The 24573-nt window shown below is 47.9% G+C and overlaps 1 protein-coding gene across 2 annotated transcripts; it reads left to right on the forward strand.

Moving 5' to 3' along the window:
• The first annotated feature begins 545 nt into the window (after positions 1-545).
• Positions 546-23039, forward strand: dcaf10 (DDB1 and CUL4 associated factor 10). Of its 2 annotated transcripts, none has more exons than XM_090209675.1 (8): positions 546-1300; positions 1631-1744; positions 6860-7057; positions 7682-7884; positions 8367-8447; positions 13958-14103; positions 21400-21566; positions 22502-23039. In XM_090209675.1, exons 1-8 carry the CDS (start codon positions 843-845, stop codon positions 22704-22706), a joined length of 1572 nt encoding a protein of 523 aa, XP_090065801.1. In that variant the 5' UTR covers positions 546-842; the 3' UTR covers positions 22707-23039. The 2 variants fall into 2 exon arrangements, with proteins under 2 accessions (XP_090065801.1, XP_090065800.1); XM_090209674.1 differs by having other exon boundaries at positions 550-1300; positions 13958-14136.
• Positions 23040-24573: the final 1534 nt, after the last annotated feature.

A 24573-nucleotide genomic window follows, 5' to 3' on the forward strand; every position in this document is an offset into this window, starting at 1 on the left:
TTTACCCTGCCTTCATGTACATATCTACCTCTAATACCTTATTATTATCTATCCTGATGTCTAGTCACTTTACCCTGCCTTCATGTACATATCTACCTCTAATACCTTATTATTATATATTCTGATGTCTAGTCACTTTACCCTGCCTTCATGTACGTATCTACCTCAAATATCTCGTACCTCTGCATATTGGTAGGCCGTTATTGTAAATAAGAATTTGTTCTTAACTGACTTGCCAAGTTAAATAAAGGTGTATATACAAATAAATAAATAAATACAACATTTGATCTGGTAATAGCATTGATATTGTAATCCCTGTATAAAGCTCCATTCTTGTGTTACTTATTTTATTTTAATTTATTTTTATTCTGCATCGTTGGGGAGAACTCTTACAGGAGCATGTCACGGTTAACTCTACACTCGTTATATTCGGTGCTTGTGACAAATCAAATTTGATTTAGACTGTTGTTTATGAAACTGTTTTATGAAATGAAAGTATAACTATGTCCACTAGGTGGAGGTATCCAATGTATTATCTTCGTTTTGACCACTGAAATTCCGCGGAAGAAGAAGAAGGAAGCTGAACTCCGTCACAGCACTTGGTTTATTTTGCTCCAGTGTTGTGTGGTTAGCTACATCAAATAGCCATTCCGTCTCTTGTCTAGTTTCGTCAAATTCCACCCACGTTTTTTTTGTTGGGGGGGTGGGGGGTGGGGATTGTCCTAACGGAGTAGAGGTAAGGTGTATTCGAGATACAATAATTGCACAATTCGTTGTTGAACCGAGACACTATCTGTGAAACAAGGGGCCTGCACAGGCACCCGTTGGCGATAACAGCCACAATGAGCTCTGAGCAGCAGAGCGACGGCGTGGACCCGGACGAGTCGCAGGACACGTCCAGCAGCCGGGTGTCGGACAAGGAACAGGACCCGCAGACAGATGATTCCGCCGATGAAGACAAGACACCGGCGCGTCCTCCGCAGAGCAGCCGAGAGGAGAGTAGTCTTCACCCGAGAAGCTCCAGGGCGGATTCTGCAGCCGCGCAGGACAATCCCCGGTGTCAGCCGAATGTACAAGGCGCCTCGGGACAAGGGAGGGTAGCTCCTGAGAGTAGCTCCAACAGCCTGTTCTCCATGCTACAGAGCAGGACTATAAGGAGAGGGCTGTTCGTGGATCCATCTAGAGATAACTTTAGGACAATGACGAACTTGTATTCTTCCATGAGTCCGGCTGCAGACTCGGTCAATCTCAGTACCCAAACTCATGGCGCAGTGTTCAATTTGGAATACTCCCCCGACGGGTAAGGGCAGGATGAAAATGGATGTTACGTGTTTGTTCATTTTTAGACCGAAGTTTTATCCATATTTGTGCAAAATGGTAATAGGAAAGCCAAAGTTGTATGATCAGGTGTCACAATCCACAGACAGACATTTTACATTACACAAGTTGACCTAGGCGAGGTATTTTGGTATTGTATTAGGATCCCCGTTAGCTGCTGCAAAAGCAGCAGCTACTCTTCCTGGGGCCCACACAGAACACAGAACACAGAACACAGAACACAGAACACAGAGCACAGAACACAATACAGACTGGGCCTGTTGTTGTGACCTTATATCTCACCACTCCCCAGGTCTGTCCTGACAGTGGCCTGTGAACAGACGGAGGTTCTCCTGTTCGATCCCATCTCTTCCAAGCACATCAAGACCCTGGTGGAGGCTCATGAAGACTGTGTCAATAACATCAGGTACCATAGATAGCGGTGTGTTCTCTGCCCCAGTATCTGGGCGTTTAGAGATGTCGACGATGAGTATGTCGTGTCTCCTCTCAAACACCCTGGGAAACTCTCATTCAAACTCCCAATAGACAGCTTTGCAAGCTTTACGTCAAAATATGTTATTTATTTACCAAGTGTCGCTGAGCAACTACGATCATTTATGGCCAACATGTCCTTCCAAAGAATGGCTAAGTAAAAATGTACAAGCATACAAAAATGTGCCTATTCAGCACAACAGCAATCAATCATTACTGCCAGGCAGAGGTCAGAGGTCAGACATTTTTGACATAACACTTGCAGAGCTGTCTAATGGGAGTTTGAATGGGAGTTTGAATGGGAGTTTGAATGGGAGTTTCATGGGCCTTTAATGCACCTCCTCATTGACAACGTCTCTTAACGCCCAGATACTGGTGTTCTCTATCCCAGCCTTTCTCAAACCTTTCCTCAGGTACATCCAGACGTTCCATGTATTTTTAACTCTTCCAGAGTTATCACACCACATTCAACTTGTCCTTGTCAACTAGTTATCCAGCCCTTGTCAACTAGTTATCCAGCCCTTGTCTACTAGTTATCCAGCCCTTGTCTACTAGTTATCCAGCCCTTGTCTACTAGTTATCCAGCCCTTGTCTACTAGTTATCCAGCCCTTGTCTACTAGTTATCCAGCCCTTGTCTACTAGTTATCAAGCCCTTGTCAACTAGTTATCCAGCCCTTGTCAACTAGTTATCCAGCCCTTGTCTACTAGTTATCCAGCCCTTGTCTACTAGTTATCCAGCCCTTGTCTACTAGTTATCCAGCCCTTGTCTACTAGTTATCCAGCCCTTGTCTACTAGTTATCCAGCCCTTGTCTACTAGTTATCCAGCCCTTGTCGACTAGTTATCCAGCCCTTGTCGACTAGTTATCCAGCCCTTGTCGACTAGTTATCCAGCCCTTGTCGACTAGTTATCAAGCCCTTGTCTACTAGTTATCAAGCCCTTGTCGACTAGTTATCCAGCCCTTGTCGACTAGTTATCCAGCCCTTGTCGACTAGTTATCCAGCCCTTGTCGACTAGTTATCCAGCCCTTGTCGACTAGTTATCCAGCCCTTGTCGACTAGTTATCCAGCCCTTGTCGACTAGTTATCCAGCCCTTGTCGACTAGTTATCCAGCCCTTGTCGACTAGTTATCCAGCCCTTGTCGACTAGTTATCCAGCCCTTGTCAACTAGTTATCAAGCCCTTGTCTACTAATTCAGGGCTAGAAAACAATTGTGAAAATGAATGTAGGTCCCCAAGGAAAGGTTTGTAATTGTTCTCCTGTTCTCTCCTGTCTGTCTATCTTCCTGTCTGTCTGTCTTCCTGTCTGTCTGTATCATCAGGTATGCAGGCTGGGTGTTCCCCATCTCTGGTCCAAGGCTTTTCCATGTGACTAACTGATGCTGAGTCTTGAGCAGGACACAAACTCCCTGGACCAGAGATACTGCTAGCTGGTTCCCAACCCGCCTCATGTCTGTCTGTCCTCCTGTCTGTCTGTCCTCCTGTCTGTCTGTCCTCCTGTCGGCCTGTTGGTCTATTTGTCTGTCTGTCTTCCTGTCGGTCCTGTCTGTCTCTGTCTATTTGTCTGTCTTTCTTCCTCTCTGTCTGTCTGTCGGTCTGTTGGTCTATTTGCCTGTTGGTCTATTTGTCTGTCTGTCTGTCTGTCCTCCTGTCTGTCTGTCCTCCTGTCTGTCTGTCCTCCTGTCTGTCTGTCTTCCTGTCTGTCTATCCTCCTGTTGGTCTATTTGTCTGTCTGTCTATCCTCCTGTTGGTCTATTTGTCTTCCTGTTTGTCCTGTAAGTAGTCTCCCCAGGTCTGCTCCAGCTCTGATACATGGCTATATATCTATATCTAGACTGCTATGGCATCCTGCAGTGGGTTTATTTATTTATTTTTCTTCCTCCACCTTTATTTAACCAGGTAGACCAGATCACCTTTATTTAACCAGGTAGGCCAGATCACCTTTATTTAACCAGGTAGACACCAGATCACCTTTATTTAACCAGGTAGACCAGATCACCTTTATTTAACCAGGTAGACCAGATCACCTTTATTTAACCAGGTAGACCAGATCACCTTTATTTAACCAGGGAGGCCAATTGAGAACAAGTTCTCATTTACAACTGCGACCTGGCCAAGATAAAGCAAAATAGTGTGACACAAACAACAACACAGAGTTACACATGGGATAAACAAACGTACATTCAATAATACAGTAGAAAATTCTATATACAGTGTGTGCAAATGGTGTGAGGAGTTAAGGTAATAAATAGGCCAATAGTAGCGAAGAAATTAAAATTTAGCAAATGAACCCTGGAGTGATAGATGAGCAGATGATGATGTGCAAGTAGTGATACTGGTGTGCAAAAGAGCAAAAAAAAGTAAATAAAAACAATATGGGGATGAGGTAGTTGGATGGGCAATTTACAGATGGACTGTACAGCTGCCGCGATCGGTTAGCTGATGTTTAAAGTTAGTGAGGGAAATATAAGTCTCCAACTTAAGCGATTTTTGCAATTCGTTCCAGTCATTGGCAGCAGAGAACTCTAAGGAAAGGCGGCCAAGGGAGGTGTTTGCTTTGGGGATGACCAGTGGAATATTTGGGGATGACCAGTGGAATATTCCTGCTGGAGCGCGTGCTACGGGTGGGTGCTGCGGGCAAAGACTTATAGATGACCTGGAGCCAGTGGGTTTGGTGACGAATATGTAGCGAGGGCCAGCTGACGAGGGCATACAGGTCGCAGTGGTGGGTAGTATATGGGGCTTTGGTGACACAACGGATTGCACTGTGATAGACTACATCCAGTTTGCTGAGTAGAGTGTTGGAGGCTATTTTGTAAATGACATTGCCGAAAGTCAAGGATCGGTAGCATAGTCAGTTTTACGAGGGTATGTTTGGCAGCATGAGTGAAGGATGCTTTGTTGCGAAATAGGAAGCCGATTCTAGATTTAATCTAGGATTGGAGATGCTTAATATGAGTCTGGAAGGAGAGTTTACAGTCTAGCCAGACACCTAAGTATTTGTAGTTGTCCACATATTCTAAGTCAGAACCGTCCAGAGTAGTGATGCTAGTCGGGCAGGTGCGGGCAGCGATTGGTTGAAGAGCATGCATTTAGTTTTACTAGTGTTTTAAGAGCAGTTGGAGGCCACGGAAGGAGAGTTGTATGGCATTGAAGCTCGTCTGGAGGTTAGTTAACACAGTGCCCAAGGAGGGTCCAGAAGTACACAGACTGGTGTCGTCTGCGTAGAGGTGGATCAGAGAATCACCAGCAGCAAGAGCAACATCATTGATATATTCAGAGAAAAGAGTCGGCCTGAGAATTGAACCCTGTGGTACCCCCATAGACTGCCAGAGGCATGGACAACAGGCCCTCCGATTTGACACACTGAACTCTATCTGAGAAGTTGTTGGTGAACCAGGCGAGGCAGTCATTTGAGAAACGAGGGCTATTGAGTCTGTCAATCACCGTATTGGCAGAGTCGAAAGCCTTGGCCAGGTCAATGAAGACGGCTGCACAGTACTGTCTTTTACAGATGGCGGTTATGATATCGTTTAGTACCTTGAGCGTGGCTGAGGTGCACCCGTGACCAGCTCGGAAACCGGATTGCAAAGATGAGAAGGTACGGTGGGATTCAAAATGGTCGGTATTCTGTTTGTTAACTTGGCTTTCGAAGACTTTAGAAAGGCAGGGCAGGATGGATATAGGTCTGTAGCAGTTTGGGTCTAGAGTGTCACCCCCTTTGAAGAGGGGGATGACCGCGGCAACTTTCCAATCTTTGGGAATCTCGGACGATACGAAAGAGAGGTTGAACAGACTAGTAATAGGGGTTGCAACAATGGCGGCGGATAATTTTAGAAAGAGAGGGTCCAGATTGTCTAGCCCAGCTGATTTGTGCGGGTCCAGGTTTTGCAGCTCTTTCAGAACATCTGCTATCTGGATTTGGGTGAAGGAGAAGCTGGGGAGGCTCGGGTAAGTAGCTGTGGGGGGGTTTCGGAGCTGTTGGCCGGAGTTGGGGTAGCCAGGAGGAAAGCATGGGCAGCCGTAGAGAAATGCTTTTTGAAATTCTCGATGATCGTGGATTTATCGGCGGTGACAGTATTTCCTAGCCTCAGTGCAGTGGGCAGCTGGGAGGAGGTGCTCTTATTCTCCATGGACTTTACAGTGTCCCAGAACGTTTTGGAGTTAGAGCTACAGTATGCAAATGTCTGTTTGAAAAAGCTAGCCTTAGCTTTCCTAACTGCCTGTGTATATTGGTTCCTGACTTCCCTGAAAGTTGCATGGCGCGGGGACTATTTGATGCTAATCCAGAATGCCACAGGATGTTTTTGTGCTGGTCAAGGGCAGTCAGGTCTGGAGTGAATCATGGGCTGTTCGTAGTTCTACATTTTTTTGAATGGGGCATGCTTATTTAAGATGGTGAGGAAAGCACTTTTAAAGAACAACCAGGCATCATCTACTGATGGGATGAGGTCAGTACCCTTCCAGGATACCTGCGCCATGTCGATTAGAAAGGCCTGCTTGCAGAAGTGTTTTAGGGAGCGTTTGACAGTGATGAGGGGTGGTCGTTTGACCGCGGATCCATAGCGGATGCAGGCAATGAGGCAGTGATCGCTGAGATCCTGATTGAAAACAGCGGAGGTGTATTTAGAGGGCGAGTTGGTCAGGATAATATCTATGAGGGTGCCCATGTTTATGGATTTAGGGTTGTACCTGGTAGGTTCTTTGAAAATTTGTGTGAGATTGAGGGCATCTAGTTTAGATTGTAGGACTGCCGGGGTGATAAGTATATCCCAGTTTAGGTCACCTAACAGAATGAACTCTGAAGATAGATGGGGAGCAATCAATTCACATATGTCTCATGGTTCGGCCTACATGTCTATCTCAATGAATCCAAGCTTGATTCCTCTCTTGTGTCTGTTTCAAAACTCATTAGACGATAAGGTCTGAGGGGAGGGACCCTGGACCTTCTCCTCCAATACGATAGAGAAGGTGGCAAGGAATTAGGAGGCAAGGAATCGCCTACGTACGCTATTGTTATTATAATGTATGTTCTGCTCTTCTCTTTACAGGTTTCTGGACAACCGTTTGTTTGCCACCTGTTCTGATGACACCACCATAGCTCTGTGGGACCTGAGGAAGCTCAACTCTAAAGTGTGCTCTCTGCACGGTCACGCCAGCTGGGTCAAGAACATAGAGTACGACACCAACACACGACTCCTTGTCACTTCTGGCTTTGACGGAAACGTCATCACCTGGGACACCAACAGGTGTGTGTGTGTGTGTCAGTGCGTATACACGTTTCCACTACAGCATGTTTAATTAGTAAGTTGACTTTCATAATAATGTTTTGATTTCACTTTAGAATAACACAGTAAGGTTGTTTTCTGTCTACGTTGAGCTCAGTGTTATCTGTCAGTGTTATCGGTCAGTGTTGTCGGTGACAGGCCGGTGCTATCTGTCGGTGACAGGCCGGTGCTATCTGTCGGTGACAGGCCGGTGCTATCTGTCGGTGACAGGCCGGCGCTATCTGTCGGTGTTATCTGTCGGTGATAGGCCGGTGTTATCTGTCGGTGATAGGCCGGTGTTATCTGTCGGTGTTATCGGTGATAGGCCGGTGTTATCGGTCGGTGTTATCGGTGATAGGCCGGTGTTTGTACAACAGACAGGCTGTGTCCCAAATAGCATGCTATTCTCAATATAGTGTACTACCATAGGTTTCTGGTCAAAAGGAGTGCACTATTTAGGGAATACGGTGGGTGCCAATTAGGATGCAGCCCCTGACTCTTATTCTCTCCTCTACCTGTAGATTTACACAGGATGGCTGACTATTCTCTCCTCTGCCTGTAGGTTTACACAGGATGGCTGACTCTTCTTCTCTCCTCTACCTGTAGGTTTACAGAGGATGGCTGCCCCCACAAGAAGTTCTTCCACACGCGCTACCTGATGAGAATGCGTCTGACTCCAGACTGTTCCAAGATGTTGATCTCCACTTCATCTGGCTACCTGCTGATCCTTCACGACCTGGACCTCACACAGTCTCTGGAGGTGGGCAGCTACCGTATGCTGCGGGCCAGACGCACCCCCCTCAGCTCAGGTGAGACAATGTCACTGCACCACCCCACCCTCACCTCCCTCAGCTCAGGTGAGACCATGTCACTGCACCACCCCACCCTCACCTCCCTCAGCTCAGGTGAGACAATGTCACTGCACCACCCCACCCTCACCTCCCTCAGCTCAGGTGAGACCATGTCACTGCACCACCCCACCCTCAGCTCAGGTGAGACCATGTCACTGCACCACCCCACCCTCACCTCCCTCAGCTCAGGTGAGACCATGTCACTGCACCACCCCACCCTCAGCTCAGGTGAGACCATGTCACTGCACCACCCTCACCTCCCTCAGCTCAGGTGAGACAATGTCACTGCACCACCCCACCCTCACCCCCCTCAGCTCAGGTGAGACCATGTCACTGCACCACCCCACCCTCACCTCCCTCAGCTCAGGTGAGACCATGTCACTGCATCACCCCCCCCCATCATTATCACCTCAGGCGATTTATTGTGAATCTGTCTCTAGATGGCTCAGCGTCTGCGTCGAGGTCAAGTGGAGCTCCTCGACAGGGTAACGACTCCAGCAAGATCCACCCTCACAGAGAAGGTCAGTTAGAGGCATGCTGGGCTTACTTCAGACAACAATCCTATTGTAGAACAACCATTCAGACAACAGTCCTATTGTAGAACAACCAGTCAGACAACAGTCCTATTGTAGAACAACCATTCAGACACAAGCTATTAGGTCGAGGGAATAAACACCTAATGAACTCCACCAACGGAGTGGAGCAGGAGACCAGGGACTGGATTCACAAAACATTACTTACGGAAAAAAAACGTATAAAGTTAGAAAAAAAATAAGTTTATAAGATAGTTTTGTAAGTGCACTTACGTATGTAAGTGCACTTACAAAACTAAGTGCACTTACAAAACTATCTTATAAACTTATTTTGACATTAGTGACGTGCTTGAAACCAATTAATAAACCTATGTGACAGGGAGGATAAGATTTAATATAATAATTAACTATAATAAAGTGTTGATTTTTCTATTTTATTACATTTATTTATCTGCTTTATGTCTCAAAATTATATTTTTTTTTGTTGGCTTGCGAACCCTTTATGCACAAAAAAACATGTAATTTTTTTCTCACACATTATAGCCATCAGACTAGCTATATCAAAAACAAAATGGATAACCAGGGAAATAAACAAAAAACTAGAGCAAACAAGAGGTTGAAGTGATGGTGGAGGAAATGGCAGCCAGGAAAAGATTGATGTTGAGGAGACTTGATAACTGAAGGGGTCACTGCAGAGACCAGAAAGAGAGGACGGGCGAGAGAGGCTCTGCCGTCGAGGGTATGGCAGAGGACCGTAGTATGGCAGAGGACCGTAGTATGGCAACAAAAATGAAACGTCCCTTTTTCAGGACCGCGTCTTTCAAAGATAGTTAGTAAAAATCCAAGTAACTTCACAGATCTTCATTGTAAACGGTTTAAACACTGTTTCCCCATGCTTGTTCAATGAACCATAAATAATTAATGAACATGCACCTGTGGAACGGTCGTTAAGACACTAACAGCTTACAGACGGTAGGCAATTAAGGCCACAGTTATGAAAACTTAGGACACTAAAGAGGCCTTTCTACTGACTCTGAAAAAACACAAAAAGAAAGATGCCCAGGGTCCCTGCTCATCTGCGTGAACGTGCCTTAGGCATGCTGCAAGGAGGCATGAGGACTGCAGATGTGGCCAGGGCAATAAATTGCAATGTCTGTACTGTGAGACGCTTAAGACAGGGAGACAGGATGGACAGCTGATCGTCCTCGCAGTGGCAGACCACGTGTAACAACACCTGCACAGGATCGGTACATCCGAACATCACACCTGCGGGACAGGTACAGGATGGCGGCAACAACAGCTGCCCGAGTTACACCAGGAACGCACAATCCCTCCATCAGTGCTCAGACTGTCCGCAATAGGCTGAGAGAGGCTGGACTGAGGGCTTGTAGGCCTGTTGTAAGGCAGGTCCTCACCAGACATCACCGGCAACAACATCGCCTTTTGTCTCACCAGGGGTGATGGTCGGATTCGCATTTATCGTTGAAGGAATGAACGTTACACCGAGGCCTGTACTCTGGAGCGGGATCGATTTGGAGGTGGAGGGTCCGTCATGGTCTGGGGCGGTGTGTCACAGCATCATCGGACTGAGCTTGTTGTCCTTCCAGGCAATCTCAGCGCTGTGCGTTACAGGGAAGACATCCTCCTCCCTCATGTGGTACCCTTCCTGCAGGCTCATCCTGACATGACCCTCCAGCATGACAATGCCACCAGCCATACTGCTCGTTCTGTGCGTGATTTCCAGCAAGACAGGAATGTCAGTGTTCTGCCATGGCCAGCGAAGAGCCCGGAGCACATCTGGGACCTGTTGGATCGGAATGTGAGGGGTAGGGCCATTCCCCTCCCCCCCCAGAAATGTCCGGGAACTTGCAGGTCCCTTGGTGGAAGAGTGGGGTAACATCTCACAGCAAGAACTGGCAAATCTGGTGCAGTCCATGAAGAGGAGATGCACTGCAGTACTTAATGCAGCTGGTGGCCACACCAGATACTGACTGTTACTTTTGATTTTGACCCCCCCTTTGTTCAAGGACTCATTTTTCCATTTCTGTTAATCACATGTCAGTTTGTCTGTTGTTGAATGTTCACACAAATATTTACACATGTTAAGTTTGCTGAAAATAAATGCATTTGACAATGAGAGAACGTTTATTTTTTTTCAGAGTTTTATATATATATAACACACACACACACACATTCTGTGTTTGAATAGAATCAACTATATGCACTGAGCTTGTCTGATGCTTTAAGCACACTGTTTGATTAAATAACTAAGACACATGACTCAAGAAAGAGCCTGATGGTCACATGGTGTTAAAAAACAAAACAATGACAGCGAGTGCCTGTGTGATTGGTCGTCTCTTTCCTCGGTACTGCAGCGAACCGCAGCAAGTTGTTTATAGCTCTGTCCGTGCTGAAGCTGCTACATCATTACAGACATTTAGTTTCTGACTGAAAAGTTACTGAAATACCTCATTTTGTTTTGGACAAACATTCCATATTCCCTCAACCCTTGCTCTCTTTGTGATACATGTGAGCATCGCATTCAATGTGATCAATAGCCTCTGACCGATCATAATCACGTCAATAAATTGGTTATAAACTGAACACCGTAACATGACAGCAAAATGGATGCAGGGGACGTGACAAATATACTCAAAACAGGCAAATGTTTACTGGTTGCTCAGGAGGGAAAGAGAAAGTCAGATGTGTGGAAGACATTTGACTTAGTTGTGGAAACTACTGGAGATCCAGACAAAGGAGGGTAAAGGAGCTGGTTGGTGAAATTACTTTATCCAACATTTTGCCGTTACATGAGGATCAGAGCTCCATGTAATCATTATTATTAACCTAATACTCTATTTATATAATATTAACCTAAAACTCTATTTATATAATATTAACCTAAAACTCTATTTATATATTATTAACCTAAAACTCTATTTATATAATATTATTAACGTAATACTCTATTCATATAATATTATTAACCTAATACTCTATTCATATAATAATATTAACAAACAGGCAACAGAAGTAAGATCTGTCATTCTGTTGATTATATATGGATCATTTATAAAACCAGGCACGTTGAACAGTATTGATTATAGACCTCATTAAGAGTTGAGTGAGTTTCCTCTCTCCCCAGTTGTTGTTGTTGTTGTTGATAATTAGGCTACTGTAAAGGACTGTTTCCTCATCTCTGCTGCCCCCGCTGCCACATTGTTCCCAATCTGCTGGGGAACTTTGCTACTATGCACGTGACAAAGAGAAAGGTGCCAACAGCGCACTGGAGATTACGTTTCAGAACCGCAGACGGCGCCTGTATCCAACCCAGGAGAAAGCGCATTTGTTATAAAATAATATTAATTTATTAGTTGTACCGTTGTTCTTACGTAATGTCAATATGTGCAATTTCAGTATCACTTGTCTTAGAGTGATGGGCTGTGCCTTCCCCGTGGCCTCGGCAATGGATCAGTCCACTGAGACAGGAGCCAATCGGCCTCCGCAACGGATCAGTCCACTGAGACAGGAGCCAATCGGCCTCCGCAACGGATCAGTTCAACTGAGACAGGAGCCAATCAGCCTCCGCAATGGATCAGTCCACTGAGACAGGAGCCAATCGGCCTCCGCAACGGATCAGTCCACTGAGACAGGAGCCAATCGGCCTCCGCAATGGATCAGTCCACTGAGACAGGAGCCAATCGGCCTCCGCAACGGATCAGTCCACTGAGACAGGAGCCAATCGGCTTCCGCAACGGATCAGTCCACTGAGACAGGAGCCAATCGGCCTCCGCAATGGATCAGTCCACTGAGACAGGAGCCAATCGGCCTCCGCAACGGATCAGTCCACTGAGACAGGAGCCAATCGGCTTCCGCAATGGATCAGTCCACTGAGACAGGAGCCAATCGGCCTCCGCAATGGATCAGTCCACTGAGACAGGAGCCAATCGGCCTCCGCAACGGATCAGTCCACTGAGACAGGAGCCAATCGGCTTCCGCAACGGATCAGTCCACTGAGACAGGAGCCAATCGGCCTCCGCAACGGATCAGTCCACTGAGACAGGAGCCAATCGGCTTCCGCAATGGATCAGTCCACTGAGACAGGAGCCAATCGGCCTCCGCAATGGATCAGTCCACTGAGACAGGAGCCAATCGGCTTCCGCAATGGATCAGTCCACTGAGACAGGAGCCAATCGGCCTCCGCAACGGATCAGTCCACTGAGACAGGAGCCAATCGGCTTCCGCAACGGATCAGTTCAACTGAGACAGGAGCCAATCGGCTTCCGCAATGGATCAGTCCACTGAGACAGGAGCCAATCAGACCTCCGTCTTGTGCACCTTGAACATGTTTCGTAATCGACTAATGAAATCTGTCGACCAAACAATTTACCAGTCGACTAAATGGGGTCAGCCCTAGTTGACTGTCAGTGTGTAACGTTGTGTTGACTGTCAGTGTGTAACGTTGTGTTGACTGTCAGTGTGTTGTGTTGACTGTCAGTGTGTTACATTCCCCCCTCTATGTTAAGTAATGTAATGTGATGTGTAGACTAAGGCTTTATGACGCGGTCACAGCAATGACAGCGGTCACAGCAATGACAGCGGTCACAGCAATGACAGCGGTCACAGCAATGACAGCGGTCACAGTAATGACAGCGGTGACAGTAATGACAGCGGTGACAGTAATGACAGCGGTCACAGCAATGACAGCGGTCACAGCAATGACAGCGGTCACAGCAATGACAGCGGTCACAGTAATGACAGCGGTTACATTTTATTGGTTATGACTGTCTTTACCCATAACTACACATAACTAACCTACACGGTTAGGAGGTCGTGGTGCCAGCCCTCGTGTTAACACTAACCTACACGGTTAGGAGGTCGTGGTGCCAGCCCTCGTGTTAACACTAACCTACACGGTTAGGAGGTCGTGGTGCCAGCCCTCGTGTTAACACTAACCTACGCGGTTAGGAGGTCGTGGTGCCAGCCCTCGTGTTAACACTAACCTACGCGGTTAGGAGGTCGTGGTGCCAGCCCTCGTGTTAACACTAACCTACGCGGTTAGGAGGTCGTGGTGCCAGCCCTCGTGTTAACACTAACCTACGCGGTTAGGAGGTCGTGGTGCCAGCCCTCGTGTTAACACTAACCTACGCGGTTAGGAGGTCGTGGTGCCAGCCCTCTTGTTAACACTAACCTACGCGGTTAGGAGGTCGTGGTGCCAGCCCTCGTGTTAACACTAACCTACACGGTTAGGAGGTCGTGGTGCCAGCCCTCGTGTTAACACTAACCTACGCGGTTAGGAGGTCGTGGTGCCAGCCCTCGTGTTAACACTAACCTACACGGTTAGGAGGTCGTGGTGCCAGCCCTCGTGTTAACACTAACCTACACGGTTAGGAGGTCGTGGTGCCAGCCCTCGTGTTAACACTAACCTACGCGGTTAGGAGGTCGTGGTGCCAGCCCTCGTGTTAACTTCATGTTGCTGCCCCTCTTCCCTCTCCCAGGTCTCTCCCCCAGGAATAGTTTGGAGGTGTTGACTCCAGAGATCCCAGGAGAGAGGGACAGGGGGAACTGCATCACGTCTCTCCAGCTTCACCCTAAAGGCTGGGCTGCCCTCATACGCTGCTCCTCCAACATGGATGACCAGGAGGTGAGTCACCTGACCCCCCAAAACCCCCAGGAGGTAACTTTCACCACACTGCACCCCGACATCTACACGCACCTCTCCCTACATTTACACACCTCTCCCTACATCAACACACACCTCTCCCCTACATCAACACGCACCTCTCCCTACATTTACACACCTCTCCCTACATCTACACACCTCTCCCTACATCAACACACACCTCTCCCCTACATCAACACACACCTCTCCCCTACATCAACACACACCTCTCCCCTACATCAACACACACCTCTCCCCTACATCAACACACACCTCTCCCCTACATCAACACACACCTCTCCCCTACATCAACACACACCTCTCCCCTACATCTACACACACCTCTCCCCTACATCTACACACACCTCTCCCCTACATCAACACACACCTCTCCCCTACATCTACACACACCTCTCCCCTACATCAACACACACCTCTCCCCTACATCAACACACACCTCTCCCCTACATCAACACACACCTCTCCCCTACATCAACACACACCTCTCCCCTACATCTACACACACCTCTCCCCTACATCAACACGCACCTCTCCCTACATTTACACACCTCTCCCTACATCAACACACACCTCTCCCCTACATCAACACGCACCTCTCCCTACATTTACACACCTCTCCCTACATCAACACACACCTCTCCCCTACATCAACACACACCTCTCCTCTACATCAACACACACCTCTCCCCTACATCAACACACACCTCTCCTCTACATCAACACACACCTCTCCCCTACATCAACACACACCTCTCCCCTACATCAACACACACCTCTCCCTACATCAACACACACCTCTCCCCTACATCAACACACACCTCTCCCCTACATCAACACACACCTCTCCCCTACATCAACACACACCTCTCCCCTACATCAACACACACCTCTCCCCTACATCAACACACACCTCTCCCCTACATCAACACACACCTCTCCCCTACATCAACACACACCTCTCCCCTACATCAACACACACCTCTCCCCTACATCAACACACACCTCTCCCCTACATCAACACACACCTCTCCCCTACATCAACACACACCTCTCCCCTACATCAACACACACCTCTCCCCTACATCAACACACACCTCTCCCCTACATCAACACACACCTCTCCCCTACATCAACACACACCTCTCCCCTACATCAACACACACCTCTTCCCTACATCAACACACACCTCTCCCCTACATCAACACACACCTCTCCCTACATCAACACACACCTCTCCCCTACATATACACACACCTCTCCCCTACATCTACACACACCTCTCCCCTACATCTACACACACCTCTCCCTACATCTACACACACCTCTCCCCTACATCAACACACACCTCTCCCCTACATCAACACACACCTCTCCCCTACATCTACACACACCTCTCCCCTACATCAACACACACCTCTCCCCTACATCAACACACACCTCTCCCCTACATCAACACACACCTCTCCCCTACATCAACACACACCTCTCCCCTACATCAACACACACCTCTCCCCTACATCAACACACACCTCTCCCCTACATCAACACACACCTCTCCCCTACATCAACACACACCTCTCCCCTACATCTACACACACCTCTCCCCTACATCAACACACACCTCTCCCCTACATCAACACACACCTCTCCCCTACATCAACACACACCTCTCCCCTACATCAACACACACCTCTCCCCTACATCAACACACACCTCTCCCCTACATCAACACACACCTCTCCCCTACATCAACACACACCTCTCCCCTACATCAACACACACCTCTCCCCTACATCAACACACACCTCTCCCCTACATCAACACACACCTCTCCCCTACATCTACACACACCTCTCCCCTACATCTACACACACCTCTCCCTACATCAACACACACCTCTCCCCTACATCAACACACACCTCTCCCCTACATCAACACACACCTCTCCCCTACATCTACACACACCTCTCCCCTACATCAACACACACCTCTCCCCTACATCAACACACACCTCTCCCCTACATCTACACACACCTCTCCCCTACATCAACACACACCTCTCCCCTACATCTACACACACCTCTCCCTACATCTACACACACCTCTCCCTACATCAACACACACCTCTCCCTACATCAACACACACCTCTCCCCTACATCAACACACACCTCTCCCTACATCAACACACACCTCTCCCCTACATCAACACACACCTCTCCCCTACATCAACACACACCTCTCCCCTACATCAACACACACCTCTCCCCTACATCTACACACACCTCTCCCCTACATCTACACACACCTCTCCCCTACATCTACACACACCTCTCCCCTACATCTACACACACCTCTCCCCTACATCTACACACACCTCTCCCCTACATCTACACACACCTCTCCCCTACATCAACACACACCTCTCCCTACATCTACACACACCTCTCCCCTACATCAACACACACCTCTCCCTACATCTACACACACCTCTCCCTACATCTACACACACCTCTCCCTACATCTACACACACCTCTCCCCTACATCAACACACACCTCTCCCCTACATCAACACACACCTCTCCCTACATCAACACACACCTCTCCCCTACATCAACACACACCTCTCCTCTACATCAACACACACCTCTCCCCTACATCAACACACACCTCTTCCCTACATCAACACACACCTCTCCCTACATCTACACACACCTCTCCCTACATCAACACACACCTCTCCCCTACATCAACACACACCTCTCCCCTACATCAACACACACCTCTCCCCTACATCAACACACACCTCTCCCCTACATCAACACACACCTCTCCCCTACATCAACACACACCTCTCCCCTACATCAACACACACCTCTCCCCTACATCAACACACACCTCTCCCCTACATCAACACACACCTCTCCCCTACATCAACACACACCTCTCCCCTACATCAACACACACCTCTCCCCTACATCAACACACACCTCTCCCCTACATCAACACACACCTCTCCCCTACATCTACACACACCTCTCCCCTACATCTACACACACCTCTCCCTACATCTACACACACCTCTCCCCTACATCAACACACACCTCTCCCCTACATCTACACACACCTCTCCCCTACATCAACACACACCTCTCCCCTACATCAACACACACCTCTCCCCTACATCAACACACACCTCTCCCCTACATCAACACACACCTCTCCCCTACATCAACACACACCTCTCCCCTACATCAACACACACCTCTCCCCTACATCAACACACACCTCTCCCCTACATCAACACACACCTCTCCCCTACATCAACACACACCTCTCCCCTACATCAACACACACCTCTCCCCTACATCAACACACACCTCTCCCCTACATCAACACACACCTCTCCCCTACATCAACACACACCTCTCCCCTACATCAACACACACCTCTCCCCTACATCAACACACACCTCTCCCCTACATCAACACACACCTCTCCCCTACATCAACACACACCTCTCCCCTACATCAACACGCACCTCTCCCCTACATCAACACGCACCTCTCCCCTACATCTACACGCACCTCTCCCCTACATCAACACGCACCTCTCCCCTACATCAACACACACCTCTCCCCTACATCAACACACACCTCTCCCCTACATCAACACACACCTCTCCCCTACATCTACACACACCTCTCCCCTACATCAACACACACCTCTCCCCTACATCTACACACACCTCTCCCCTACATCAACACACACCTCTCCCCTACATCAACACACACCTCTCCCCTACATCTACACACACCTCTCCCCTACATCAACACACACCTCTCCCCTACATCAACGCACACCTCTCCCTACATTTACACACACCTCTTCCCTACATTTACACACACCTCTTCCCTACATCAACACACACCTCTCCCTACATCAACACACACCTCTCCCCTACATCAACACACACCTCTCCCCTACATCAACACACACCTCTCCCCTACATCAACACACACCTCTCCCCTACATCAACACACACCTCTCCCCTACATCAACACACACCTCTCCCCTACATCAACACACACCTCTCCCCTACATCAACACACACCTCTCCCCTACATCAACACACACCTCTCCTCTACATCATCTACTTCATGATTCTTCTTTCTCGTAACGCCAAAGTCTTGTGTGTTACAACCTGAATGTAAAATGTATTAAGTTGAGGTTGTGTTTCTCTCTGGTCGACACACAATAACCCCATAATGGCATGTTTTCCAAATTCATTCAAATTATACCATGGCTTCTTGGATACTTGTTTCTGATTGGCCTGAAGGGCGTTCTAGAACCTGCGTTCTTTCCCTATAGAGCATTTACTCCAGTAAAAGTGAAAATCACCCAGTTAAATAATACTTCAGTAAAAGTCTATAAAGTATTTGGTTCTAAATATACTTAAGTATGAAAAGTAAAAGTAAATTAATTCACTTATATTAAGCAAAGCAGATGGCATGATTTTTTATTTTTTATTTAATTTAATTTACAAATAGACAGGGGCACGCTCCAACCCTCAGACATCATTTACAAACTAAGCATTTGTGTCTTCCAGATCAGAGGCAGTAGGGATGACCAGGGATGTTCTCTGTTTAGCGAGTCCTCCAGATCAGAGGCAGTAGGGATGACCAGGGATGTTCTCTGTTTAGTGAGTCCTCCAGATCAGAGGCAGTAGGGATGACCAGGGATGTTCTCTGTTTAGTGTCCTCCAGATCAGAGGCAGTAGAGATTACCAGGGATGTTCTCTGTTTAGTGAGTCCTCCAGATCAGAGGCAGTAGGGATGACCAGGGATGTTCTCTGTTTAGCGAGTCCTCCAGATCAGAGGCAGTAGGGATGACCAGGGATGTTCTCTGTTTAGTGAGTCCTCCAGATCAGAGGCAGTAGGGATGACCAGGGATGTTCTCTGTTTAGTGTCCTCCAGATCAGAGGCAGTAGAGATGACCAGGGATGTTCTCTGTTTAGTGAGTCCTCCAGATCAGAGGCAGGAGGGATGACCAGGGATGTTCTCTGTTTAGTGAGTCCTCCAGATCAGAGGCAGTAGGGATGACCAGGGATGTTCTCTGTTTAGTGTCCTCCAGATCAGAGACAGTAGGGATGACCAGGGATGTTCTCTGTTTAGTGAGTCCTCCAGATCAGAGGCAGTAGGGATGACCAGGGATGTTCTCTGTTTAGTGAGTCCTCCAGATCAGAGGCAGTAGGGATGACCAGGGATGTTCTCTGTTTAGTGAGTCCTCCAGATCAGAGGCAGTAGGGATGACCAGGGATGTTCTCTGTTTAGTGAGTCCTCCAGATCAGAGGCAGTAGGGATGACCAGGGATGTTCTCTGTTTAGTGAGTCCTCCAGATCAGAGGCAGTAGTGATGACCAGGGATGTTCTCTTGATAAGTTTGTGAATTGGATCAATTTCCTGTCCTGCTGGCCATTCAAAATGTAACTAATACTTTTGAGTGTCAGGGACAATGTAACTAATACTTTTGAGTGTCAGGGACAATGTAACTAATACTTTTGCGTGTCAGGGACAATGTAACTAATACTTTTGAGTGTCAGGGACAATGTAACTAATACTTTTGAGTGTCAGGGACAATGTAACTAATACTTTTGAGTGTCAGGGACAATGTAACTAATACTTTTGAGTGTCAGGGACAATGTCTGGAGTAAAAAGTAATTTTATTTTCTTTAGGAATGTAAAAGTAGTGAAAAATATAAATAGTAAAGTACAGATATCCCCCAAAAAACTACTGAAGTAGTACTACTGAAGTATCTTTACACCACTGAATATCCCTTTGAGCATGGTAGAGTTATGAATCACACATTGGACGGTGGCCGAGTTTCAGTGTTGACTTAAGTCTAGTTAAGTCTATGGTAAGACCTGAAAATGGTTGTCTTAACATTGATCAACAACCAATTTGACAGAGTTTCAACAATTTAAAAAAAGAAAAATAGTAATTGGTAAATGTTTCAGAATCCAGGTGTGGAAATGTCTTAAAGAAACGTACCCAGAAAGACTCTCAAACTTACCCAGAAAGACTCTCAAACTTACCCAGAAAGACTCTCAAACGTACCCAGAAAGACTCTCAAACGTACCCAGAAAGACTCTCAAACGTACCCAGAAAGACTCTCAAACTTACCCAGAAAGACTCTCAAACTTACCCAGAAAGACTCTCAAACGTACCCAGAAAGACTCTCAAACGTACCCAGAAAGACTCTCAAACTTACCCAGAAAGACTCTCAAACGTACCCAGAAAGACTCTCAAACTTACCCAGAAAGACTCTCAAACTTACCCAGAAAGACTCTCAAACTTACCCAGAAAGACTCTCAAACTTACCCAGAAAGACTCTCAAACTTACCCAGAAAGACTCTCAAACGTACCCAGAAAGACTCTCAAACTTACCCAGAAAGACTCTCAGCTGTTTTAGCTGCCAAAGGGGCTTGACAGAGTATTGACTGAGCTGTGTGAATACTTATGTAAATTCGATATTTCTGGATTTCGTTTTCAATAAATTTGCTAACATTTCTAAAAAAACAGGTTTTCACTTTGTCATTATTATGTGTAGATGGGTGAGTTTATTTTTTAATTCCGGCTGTAACAACAAAATGTGGAATAAGTCGAGGGGTGTGAATACTTTCTGAAGGCCCTGTATCTCCACCTTGCCCTTTGATTGGCTCGGTGGACGTTTCATTATTGCTTGTACCAATCAAATCCTCTCAGATCTCCACGAGGGCTTTGGGGTCCATTTAAGATTGCACTTGGACATGCTCTGTCTGTCAGCATTGATGAGCAGGTTACGTTTAGTCTCTAACCCTCTTCTGTTTCTCCACTCTTCCTCTGTCTTCCTGTTATCCTCCCTCTCTTCTCCCCCTCCCTCCCCCTCTCTTCTCTTCCCTCCCCCTCTCTCCTCTTCCCTCCCCCTCTCTCCTCTTCTCTCCCCCTCTCTCCTCTTCTCTCCCCCTCTCTCCTCTTCTCTCCCCCTCTCTCCTCTTCCCTCCCCCTCTCTCCTCTTCCCTCCCCCTCTCTCCTCTTCTCTCCCCCTCTCTCCTCTTCTCTCCCCCTCTCTCCTCTTCTCTCCCCCTCTCTCCTCTTCTCTCCCCCTCTCTCCTCTTCCCTCCCCCTCTCTCCTCTTCCCTCCCCCTCTCTCCTCTTCTCTCCCCCTCTCTCCTCCTCCCTCCTTTTCTCCCCTCCCCCCCTCTCTCTCTCCTCTCCAGTGGACATGTGTGTATGAGTTCCAGGATGGCTCCCCTACACGTCCCCCCGTCTCCCCGCGCTGTTCTCTACGTCTGACCCACTACATCGAGGAGGCTAACGTGGGGAGGGGCTACATCAAGGAGTTGTGCTTCAGTCCTGACGGGCGGCTCATCTGCTCCCCCTACGGGTAGAGAGTATTATGACATCTGCTCCCCCTACGGGTAGAGAGTATTATGACATCTGCTCCCCCTACGGGTAGAGAGTATTATGACATCTGCTCCCCCTACGGGTAGAGAGTATTATGACATCTGCTCCCCCTACGGGTAGAGAGTATTATGACATCTGCTCCCCCTACGGGTAGAGTATTATGACATCTGCTCCCCCTACGGGTAGAGAGTATTATGACATCTGCTCCCCCTACGGGTAGAGGGCAAGGTGCAAGGTGCACTTATTGTCATATTGCTTAGCCTATCAGAGGGAAAGGTGCACTTATTGTCATATTGCTTAGCCTATCAGAGGGCACGGTGCACTTATTGTCATATTGCTTAGCCTATCAGAGGGCACGGTGCACTTATTGTCATATTGCTTAGCCTATCAGAGGGCACGGTGCACTTATTGTCATATTGCTTAGCCTATCAGAGGGCACGGTGCACTTATTGTCATATTGCTTAGCCTATCAGAGGGCACGGTGCACTTATTGTCATATTGCTTAGCCTATCAGAGGGCACGGTGCACTTATTGTCATATTGCTTAGCCTATCAGAGGGCACGGTGCACTTATTGTCATATTGCTTAGCCTATCAGAGGGCACGGTGCACTTATTGTCATATTGCTTAGCCTATCAGAGGGCACGGTGCACTTATTGTCATATTGCTTAGCCTATCAGAGGGCACGGTGCACTTATTGTCATATTGCTTAGCCTATCAGAGGGCACGGTGCACTTATTGTCATATTGCTTAGCCTATCAGAGGGCACGGTGCACTTATTGTCATATTGCTTAGCCTATCAGAGGGCACGGTGCACTTATTGTCATATTGCTTAGGCTATCAAATCCCCGGGATTGGGGTCTATTTGGAGCTCGGACACAATTTTCCACTTTTGTAATCAAGTTTTGTCCCAGCAGGTACGGAGTACGGCTGCTGTCCTTCGATGAGAACTGTATGGAGCTGTCTGACTGCCTTCCCGTCCAGACCAGCTGTCTCCGAGAGGTGCGGTCCATCTACTCCCACAGTGATGTGGTCCTGACCACCAAGTTCTCCCCAACCCACTGCCAGCTGGCGTCAGGCTGTCTCAGTGGCCGCGTCGCCTTATACCAGCCCAGGTTCTAACAGCGGGGCTGTCCCGAATGGCCCCCCCCCCCCCCTATTCCCTATGGGCTCTGGTCAAAAGTAGTGCACTATTTTAGGGAATAGGGTGCCATTTTTTGGGGGGGACACTCCGGTAATCAAGTAGACCTTTATTCATTAGGCGCCAAACGGAAGAAACCGGAAACGAAGGGACTACCTTGAACTTGGTTTTGCTACCGTTATACCCCGATGCAATGGGCACCAACCTTTTCTGAGTCAAGAACACTTTGTCAAAACCAACCCGAGCTCAACCGCCACAACGTTTATTTTAAAAAATGTAACATTAACCTAATAAAAAGTTACATTTTCACAGCATATTGTCTCTCTGGCTTGACCTGGCTGTATTGTTCACACCATATTATGTCTCCCAACTCAAGCTTTGATGAGAAATTAGATCAGTCGGTGTAGCGCTGAGCAGGAACTCTGAAATGATTATCCTTATTGTACTGGATTTATGGTATCTGATGGTTTCAAGACAACTGGCGGCTCTGGGGGGGTTCGAATCATGATGTGGGGGAGGGACAAGGTCAAATCATGGTGTGGTGGGGGAAACAAGGTCAAATCATGATGTGGTGGGGGAAACAAGGTCAAATCATGATGTGGGGGGGGGGGGGGACAAGGTCAAATCATGATGTGGTGGGGGAAACAAGGTCAAATCATGACGTGGGGGGGGGGAACAAGGTCAAATCATCCTTATTGTACTGGATTTATGGTATCTGATGGTTTCAAGACAACTGGCGGCTCTGGGGGGGTTCGAATCATGATGTGGGGGAGGGACAAGGTCAAATCATGGTGTGGTGGGGGAAACAAGGTCAAATCATGATGTGGTGGGGGAAACAAGGTCAAATCATGATGTGGTGGGGGGAACAAGGTCAAATCATGATGTGGGGGGGGGAACAAGGTCAAATCATGATGTGGTGGGGGAAACAAGGTCAAATCGTGGGGGGGGGGGAACAAGGTCAAATCATGATGTGAGGGGGGGGGGAACAAGGTCAAATCATGATGTGGTGGGGGAAACAAGGTCAAATCATGACGTGGGGGGGGAAACAAGGTCAAATCATGATGTGGTGGGGGAAACAAGGTCAAATCATGTGGGGGGGGGGGGAACAAGGTCAAATCATGATGTGGGGGGGGGGAACAAGGTCAAATCATGATGTGGTGGGGGAAACAAGGTCAAATCATGATGTGGGGGGGGGGGGGAACAAGGTCAAATCATGATGTGGGGGGGGAACAAGGTCAAATCATGATGTGGGGGGGGGGAACAAGGTCAAATCATGATGTGGTGGGGGAAACAAGGTCAAATCATGATGTGGGGGGGGGAACAAGGTCAAATCATGATGTGGTGGGGGAAACAAGGTCAAATCGTGGGGGGGGGGGGGAACAAGGTCAAATCATGATGTGAGGGGGGGGGGAACAAGGTCAAATCATGATGTGGTGGGGGAAACAAGGTCAAATCATGATGTGGTGGGGGAAACAAGGTCAAATCATGATGTGGGGGGGGGGGAACAAGGTCAAATCATGATGTGGTGGGGGAAACAAGGTCAAATCATGATGTGGGGGGGGGGGGAACAAGGTCAAATCATGATGTGGGGGGGGGGGGAACAAGGTCAAATCATGATGTGGTGGGGGAAACAAGGTCAAATCATGACGTGGGGGGGGGGAACAAGGTCAAATCATGATGTGGTGGGGGAAACAAGGTCAAATCATGATGTGGGGGGGGGGGGGAACAAGGTCAAATCATGATGTGGTGGGGGAAACAAGGTCAAATCATGATGTGGGGGGGGGGAACAAGGTCAAATCATGATGTGGTGGGGGAAACAAGGTCAAATCATGATGTGGGGGGGGGGGG

The sequence above is a fragment of the Oncorhynchus mykiss genome, chromosome 19 (assembly GCF_057628025.1).
Source record: "Oncorhynchus mykiss isolate SJ-2025 chromosome 19, ASM5762802v1, whole genome shotgun sequence".
NCBI classification, from domain to species: Eukaryota; Metazoa; Chordata; class Actinopteri; order Salmoniformes; family Salmonidae; genus Oncorhynchus; species Oncorhynchus mykiss.

What these genes read in the sequence shown, in the direction of transcription:
- dcaf10 (XM_090209674.1), top strand. Translation starts at nt 843, where the DNA reads ATGAGCTCTGAGCAGCAGAGCGACGGCGTGGACCCGGACGAGTCGCAG. An exon ending in ATCACCTGGGACACCAACAG is followed by an intron (nt 7,058 to 7,681) that starts GTGTGTGTGTGT and finishes CTCTACCTGTAG; the next exon opens with GTTTACAGAGGATGGCTGCC. An exon ending in GATCCACCCTCACAGAGAAG is followed by an intron (nt 8,448 to 13,957) that starts GTCAGTTAGAGG and finishes TCCCTCTCCCAG; the next exon opens with GTCTCTCCCCCAGGAATAGT.